General features: G+C 44.3%; 1 protein-coding gene across 1 annotated transcript in view; it reads right to left on the reverse strand.

Annotated features, from left to right (window-relative positions):
* The window catches only part of LOC139748294 (uncharacterized), a 136984-nt gene extending 129095 nt beyond the window's left edge, over nt 1-7889 (reverse strand). Inside the window, exon 1 of the mRNA XM_071661281.1 lies at nt 7644-7889. Coding sequence (XP_071517382.1) covers nt 7644-7854 — 211 coding nt within the window. The 5' untranslated portion in view covers nt 7855-7889. The remainder of the gene's footprint in view (nt 1-7643) is intronic.
* Nucleotides 7890-8627: the final 738 nt, after the last annotated feature.

The following is an 8627-nucleotide window of genomic DNA, read 5'->3' on the forward strand; positions in this document are numbered from 1 at the left end:
CCTCACTTCAAATGTGAACCTCGAAACAAACACTGGAACCCCATATGGAAGCCTTAATTTACAGGAATTAAACTCAACATTTGATAAACAGAAATTCAGAACACACGGCAGGCAGACTGTTTCATACGAGGCCCCTAAATGAAACAATAGCAACATCAACATTCACATTCATAACAAGAACAATAAAACTAATACCAAAAACAATAATGGTATTTCGTACTATCATAAGAACAATGCTTTTAATATCATGTTAATAATAATAATAATCATTGGCAGCTGCTGCACGAGTCGGCTGAGGTCAGGGGTGAGGCATGCTCGGGCTGTTGCATGGGAACGAAACCCAGATGGTCCCACGACAACATACACGACATATATCAACTACCATTCCCCCTTTTTGACCACGACGACGGTACGACCTATGGGGTATGACAGTACTACCACCTGAAACGTTAACACAGGTCGTTAACCAATGAGTTCAAGGGTCGCGTCGTGGTTCTCGAGGGTGCCCTTGTCGTGTTCAAGGGTCGTACCGTCGTCCTCCATCATACTGAAACTGTGGTCGTAGTTCATACTGTATTCTAAATACAGAAGTACAAGTCATGATTGCCGCTGGATCAGTCGAGGGTCAAGCGCATACTGGTCGTCTTGCCATTATCATTCTAACATCATTTTACAAAATTGCCACATCACAACGCCAGGACACAAATCGTAATATATCAAAGGTTTACGTTCGGTCCACATCACAGCAGTTTGCAGAAGGCACATGGCAATTTGATAAAGGCACCTCATACACAACAGTCTAGGGCGGTGGCTTGTTACAAACGCTTGTAATGATACATTACAAGAGGAGTGTTGCCACAACAAGTTTGCATCGGTACCGTATCTCAATACTTTGCAGCGATGCCACATCACAAACGTATTCAAGGACCACATGACAACACGTTACTCAGTGGCGTCAGTCAGCACACGCTTCACCGTGCGCCTCATCAAACATGGCTCGAGGACGCCCTATCACATCTCCACACACTGAGACAGTTTCCGACGCGTCATAACGCTATCCATTGTAAAGTAACCAGGCACATCCCCCCACAAGACACCTGGAGTTTCCAACAGCTTGAACAGGACGGGTTTTCCTGGACTAAAACTTTCTATGCTTACCCGACTGCTAACCATGTCTGCTTACGGTATCCTCTTCTCGCTTTCCCACCAGGTTCTTCTCCGAGAAACTGAAATACTGTGGGGATGTTTTCTATCTACATCCCTTCTCCACAGAAGGATATGGGTGCTGTTTTTGAGGTTTTAATTCTATATCTAATCACTGAAGAGATACTCATTTCCTCACTCCATCCATTTCGTACTGAATGCCTTTTAACCACATTCAAAACGCTTTGATTTACGTATATACTTAGGCTTTTTTTGTATTGCTAATAAAAAATAAAGGACGGAGTATCAGTTCAGGAGCACCACAAAAATAACTTATGGTTTTACAATGCATAACAAGTAATTAGACCAGGGAGGGTGACTTAGAACATTATCTTTACATAGTAAAGATAACTGTGATGACCAGAGAAATAAATAGAATCTTTGAAAACTTCACTTCACTTGAAAAAATATGAATATCGTATCTACATTCAGTTACCGGGGGATGGCTTTGTACAATGCACATGTTAACTTTCTCCGTAAGCAACCAATGATGTGAAGGGAAGACGACAATAATAATATTGGTATATTTGTACCATACTGCTGAAAATTAATAAATTTTCGTTTCCAGGTTGAGTGAATTTATCCTTCGTAGGATACAACAAAATGCCCCAAATCACGCCCCATTATTTTAAAATCATTTCTACTAATTATGAAAAGTCCACGAACATGTTTCCTCCAAAGCCACAAGTAATTTTTGTGGTGCCCTTAAACTGAGAGAGACTTTTCTATGACAACTCCAGCCGGCACATTCTCCCACTAACCTAACGGCCATCTATCTGGTCTGACCAGATTCAAATTGACCTCCAAAGTTCAGCTGGGTATTAAGTAACCGATTTTCAAATGTGAATAATTCAAATGGTTTAAAATTACTAAATATTAATAACATTTGTGCGATTCACTTGGCTTTTAATGCGATGTACGCAAAAGGTTCGTCTTACACGTAAAAACAAATTGGAATGACACCAGTTGATTTAACCACTCAAGTCTCGGCTCAATGGAAATTCTTCACTCCCAATGCTAAAAAAAAAAAACAAAATAATAATAAAACAATCGAATAATGACTTACCAGAATTCTGAAATATAATTATGCAACGAAATTTATAAAGGAATAATTTGAAATCTCTCCAGCAAGACTAAAACTTCCATCACGTTTGCTTAGTGGGAGAGGGAAAATGGTGATGGCGAGACGAGGCTACAATTCACTAATATCACTTAAAGTGATCAGTGTAACCGCATTGTTAACTCCTCCTCATTCACTGTCACGCGATCTGCATTGCCTTCGTGATAAGTAGTTACTGTGGTAATCACGTGACCTATGATTCCTAGTGTGTACTGTTACACACTCAAATCAGTCACCAACAGTACTAACCAGTTTACGTTATGTTAACTTGCCTTCATCACTTAACACTGCGGATACAGTGTCATAAGTGTTATAAGTGACCTGAGGGAAGAGTTAACCTATTACCTAACTCTGATGACCTACAGTATTACCCCCACTGTTAATAAATCATTACTCACAGTTACCCTCATTACCTAACTCATGATGACCAATATTACTCCATTGTTAACAAACCATCATCACTTCAAAGTTACCCTCATTACCTAACTCATGATGACCAATATTACTCCATTGTGAACAAACCATCATCACTCACAGTTACCCTCATTACCTAACTCATGATGACCAATATTACTCCATTGTGAACAAACCATCATCACTTCAAAGTTACCCCATAACACTGGCGGTCAACATGAACGCGTCTCACGCCTCAAGAACACATCTGAGCCTCGCGTCATCAGCTGCACGTCTGTTTACAGCAACCTGCTTCCCCCCAGTACACACACTTGTTGCTAACCACAATTGTACCCTTCGTGCACTGACGAACTTCAAGCCTCTTGGTGACTATACAGCTCGGCTCAGACGTCACGTCTTCGAAACACGGGCAATAATACTTCTAAATGAAGCTGTAGGCAGTTTGTTTTATGGGGGGGGGGGGGGGGGGAGAAGACAGCCATCTCCCCGTTTTCTCTCTGACGAAGCACTTGACCTGGTTACTGCCGACCTCAACCCACAACGTTCCAGCATTTCCTCTGCCCCTCTCCCTAAACTCTGTCGCAAGGGTACGATTAACTCTGAGTAAAATTACCACCGCGTCCCATTGCTGCCTTCCTGCGTACACGATGCCACATGGGGGGGTTCTGTCATGACTTCATACACCCACGATTATATCTTACAGGTAAATCATGAGGCGGGGCTTTGCCAAGTCTTTTGTAACGTCTCTCTTACGTCTGGCAGTAAGTTTACATCACGTGACCTGCACGGCATCTCTTTTTTTCTTTTTCCATGAGGCCACAGGTCATTCACAGCAAGAAACAAATTATGGTTGACCAGACAACAGAGCTACGTACGTCCCTATTGCCTGTCTGGCAAATACTAGGGTACGGTGAGACCCCTGGGGTACGTTGGCGTGACCTTTGAAATGATCCTCAAGAGGGCCAGGTCAAATGCCAGGCCATGACACCTCCGTTCTCACGGGCTGTACCAAGGTACTCACGGGTCATACCATTCTACACAAGGGGTCAACTCTACCGGCACAAACAGTCTCCTATCTCCATCAACAGTAAACACTATATGTAAAATCCTCGTGTTATCTGGCCATCACTGGTCATCTGTCTGTTAAATTTCACATTTCGGTGTTTCTCCGGAACCGCTGGGTTAACCTGAACCAAACTTGGTGAAGATGATCGCTGCTTTTCAAAGCAGTGCGGTATCCGCGAACACCATTCAAGACGGCCGCTGTTACTATGAGGGTGAAATCGCACTCCAGTAGAAGTTCGTATAATTCTATCTAAAGTGTAATTTTTCTATACATGTGGCACGCCATGTTTCATGGAGACAATCCAACTCTTCAAGTGCCACTGTTACTAATATAGCCATGCAAGCGACACATGTTCTAGTTTTTATACACATTATTGGAACAGAATCTTAATCTCTTTGAATTAAGATCACGAAATGATAGGTTACAAAGTTTACCTTCCTATACACGAACACACACATACATATTATCAAAACAGCTGATACCTTGGAACGTCAAAACTTCCCAATAACGGGGCCACAGCTTGTCCCATGAGATTGGAGTTGAGTTTTCATTGTGCTTATTTAAATGTATTCACGAATCAAGCCGTAACTTTCTTGAAAAAAAATATATATATACATACATATTACCTTGATTGTTATTCCCACTCATCACAAAGACACACAGTTGATGCACTTGCCGCAACTTTATTATTAACCAAAAGCATTTCTCGAACTTATCCTGCATCGCGTCACATCAAGGTGACATTTCTTGAACTTCATTTTCTTTCTCTAAAAAGCGACTTGAGCAGACCGCCACAGTTCATCCTCACCTCCTCTGGCAGCAAGGTCAAACAAAGACACTGCTTGGCTTGTGTTCACAATTCACTCCAGAATCGCACGTACCGTATTGTTTATCAAAATAACCTTAACAAATCCTGAGATTTCTTATACTTATATCCGTTCAAATACAGTCATAAACGTTTACTAATAACGGAAAAAGATCCTTCATCCTCGTCTTACTTGAATGGCATCCTTCTTAAGCACGACCCTCAAGTATGATGGCGTGACCTATGACCTGATCCTTTAAAGTTAGGTTAAAGGCCAGGCCATTAATCCCCAAGGACTGTAACATTGCTCTCAAGTGGTTACTTTTGGTTGCCAGCTCGCGTCCGGGAAGGAGACTAACACGTCATAACCTACAACCAGTATAACCAGTAGTACAATCATTCCTCTTGTAATAATTCGTACACGACCAGCTGTAGCCGCTGGCCAGCACATACCAAGTGCCAGGACGAGATATAGGCAGGCAGAGATAACACCTGCCGGCAGACGTCACAACCAACAGGTTTTATAAGCCATATCGAAGTTGTTTTTTTTTTTTATGACAGCAACTTTTCATTTTCTTTCACATTCCATAGCTGTTCTTCGCTTTACATACATCAAAACAAACGCTGCTGCAGAAGACGAGAGGAAGCCCATATCGCTAGCCACCACAGTAGCCTCAGCGTTCGTGTGTAACACTGGTTTTTGTACGCCACCAGACAACTGTTTTTAAGAGCCGCAACTTTCATTTTCTTTCCTCACTGCAGGGGCGACCCAGGTACGTTTTCTCTTCTTGTGCGACGACGACCAGACAGACAGACATCCCTGAGTGTACAAATGGCTGACACACGTTGTATGGGCTCTCACAACTGACAGCTTAAACTTCTGAGCTTTTATATGCTGGGGTTTCTATGATTTTCGCAATGTTATATAAAAAAAAGTTTTTGTGAAATTCCTTTACACACGTAGTATGATTCTCCTCTTCACAACCGTAATATGAAATTGTCCTTCACATGCGGAAACACTCGTCCCTCACACCTGCAGGATAAGTGTCCTTGACCCTTCAAGCAAGTCCTGCAGTCCTTCTTACAGTCCAAAATATATTCTACACACCTGCACAAAGCACGTCTTTCAAACGGGCAAACTTGAGGCAAAACATGTCCTTATAACCTGCAAAAGACATGTTCTTCAGACCTGCAGCAAGAGATGTCTTCTTCACACCTGCAACATGGGACTTTCTACACAAATGCAATAAGATAATTGCACATCCGCAATTACATTTTTTCTTTAAAAGTTAAGCCTGATCAAGTAATGATTCCTAGCTATACAAATGCAGCAAGTGGCTTGTTTGCACCTTCTTGTTGCTCATCATCTGCAGAAAAAGATACCCACATTTTATGAATGCATTTCCATCACAGAGGCAAAAGACGAATTCTCCACAACTGCAACTGAACACGTCCTTCACCCCTGCAAGAAAACTGTTCTTTCACCCCTGCAGTATGACATGTCCTAAAAGCCAGCAGCAACTGCTGCGAACGACGCGCAGACGCAAGGGCCTGATGTTTGGGTCAGAGGCAACGAACTAGACTGAGTGTGACAAGAAAGCAAATGTGTCCATTTGGGATGCAATGACCTGCATATGATTTCCCCGTAAAGGTGTCCATGAGAGACGGGGGGGGTAACAATCTAAGCGTGGTTTGGATACAGCTGTTTTCAAAAGTGAGCAGTTTGGCAACCGCGCATGGCTACGATGCAGAACATTGAAGTGTTGTTCGTCTGCAAGGGTACCCAAGAGTGAATACACGAATATATTTTACTCGCTTCTACGTCGGAGCGTCTCATAAAATGACATATATGTTTGTAGATAGGATGCAGGAGTGTCAGAAAAAAATGTGATGCCAATTTTCGTAAGGCTGTGTAGGGATTTCTACAGGAGTGAAGTAGCCTTGTGTGCGTATAGAACGCAGAGAGGTCCAAGAGAGGGGGGTAGAGAAGGGTGGTTTCCTCCGTGTGGCTAGGATGCAATGATGTCCGAGAATCAAGGGTGAAGTTAACTACCTATGGCTATGAGGGCGTTCAAGTCCAAGAGCCTGCCACTTGGCTCCCCCCCTTCCACCCCACCCCCCGTGCCCTTTGGCTAAGCATGGCAGGAAGCCTCGTTACGCTCACTCACTGGTTATGCAGCGTTCGGTACCTCAACCTCTCTGGATACTTCACACTTAACCTTTGGTGTTATCATATTGAGAGTACGTGTTAACCCCCCCCCCCCTTGTAATACACAATCCTTAAGGTAATTTAAACCCCTTAAGAGGGATTTACACCACTACTGGAAGTGAACCAACTCCGTATGCTTCAACCACCTCCTCACACAAGGGTTCTGTGCACGGCAATTTCCTAAAGTTTAAGGGGTCACCTGAAGATTAACCCCCTCCCTTCATTTTTCTAGACTAGGTTAGTAGTACCCTAACGTCACCAGACCCGCCTTACAAAATCGCTGGGGAAGGGCGTGAATCTTTAAGTCAACCAAGATTATCTTTAATACAGTACCTACAGCTTGAATAACAAATCATTGAACCTCCATACAAAGTCTTTACCACCAAATTAGTCGCTGATGGAAGTCCTATTGTACAATGGGTTTGCTGAAGCTAAGCTGAGCTACCCGACATATAGCCATCAAGGTAAATTAGCTTCCATGAGCTTGTTCACCTGTATGAAGAAGGGCTTGCGGGGTAAGTGTCTTTAGCAACTTGCAATGTTATTTAGCTGCGCTGTCTTACTCCATTGTCTAGGAGCTGGTTAGTCGCCTAAGAGGGCCGCGGGGTGGAGGGGGGGTCGCTGTAAGTCATATATATTCACTCGTATCATAAGTTGCATGACCAGACTTGGGAGCGAGGTCAGGTGAGGGCGCCAGCGACCCCGCCCTTACAGCTGACCTAAGCCCCACTCCCACAGTGCACAACTCGAGAGTCCACACAATTTACGTACCAAAAATTACTGCCTCCTGTATTAAATATGAAGTAAACATATATCTGGTACGTACTGGAAGTGTGGACGGGGTCAGCCAGCACATTAATGAACCACAGGGAGAGGAACTTGTCCGCCTCTGCCGTCTTCAGTAGGGCGTTATCCACCCTGGTGATGTCGGGCACCACCAGACGGCCGTCTACTGTAGCTGGGGTGAAGGCAGCCACGCACGAAGTCGTGGCCAGCACTAACAGTAAAACACTCGCGGGGCGGACACGCGGCACCATGGTTGCGGTGGCTTCGGCGACCAACGACTGACTGAAGCCTATCTAATGGCAGCGGGGTCTTTATATAGCCTCCCGCGCTGCGTCCTTCCACCGGTGGTAGCCAAGGCCACGGGCGCGCCCTAATACCGTTACCCCCGCGCCCATCCGCCACAACCAATACATTAATGGATACTTATTGGGGTACTAATGACCAATCATCCATATACCTGTGACTCGTGGGAACTGACACTTAAGCGGAACCCGAGCAACATAGCTCTAAGAAATAAGGTAGTACGCCCAACTGCCTCGTCTCACTACCCACCCGACGGAGGTTCTGTTGACAGACTAACTGCCGGTCCCCTGGGGCTGGCCATCCGGTGGTTGTTGTAATGAGGGCAGTGTACAAGCGGGGGCTATAACAAGCAAGTAGGCCAAACGTGGTTAAAAAGAAAATCGCGTGAAGGCCTACCACAAGCCAGTCTCTTGTAAACCTATCAAAAGATAGTGTGTCAAACCTGGATATGTTCTTAGGTAATATGTCAAACGTGGACATGTTCCGAGGGAGTGTCAATCGTGGACTTGCTCCAAGGAAGTGTCAAGTGTGGATCTATCGCAAAACAAATGCCACGATGGATCTCCTGCCAAAAGGAAGTGTCAGATAGGAACGCATCACAAGCCTGGATGTCTTGAGGGAAGACTAGTGAAAAGGCAGTGTCGTGAGTGCTCCTACTGTGCCACAAAAGCGGTATGTGAACTGGGAACGCATCATCACAAAGTGGTGTGCCGGGCGTGAA

This window comes from Panulirus ornatus, chromosome 73 (genome assembly GCF_036320965.1).
Source record: "Panulirus ornatus isolate Po-2019 chromosome 73, ASM3632096v1, whole genome shotgun sequence".
NCBI classification, from domain to species: domain Eukaryota; kingdom Metazoa; phylum Arthropoda; class Malacostraca; order Decapoda; family Palinuridae; genus Panulirus; species Panulirus ornatus.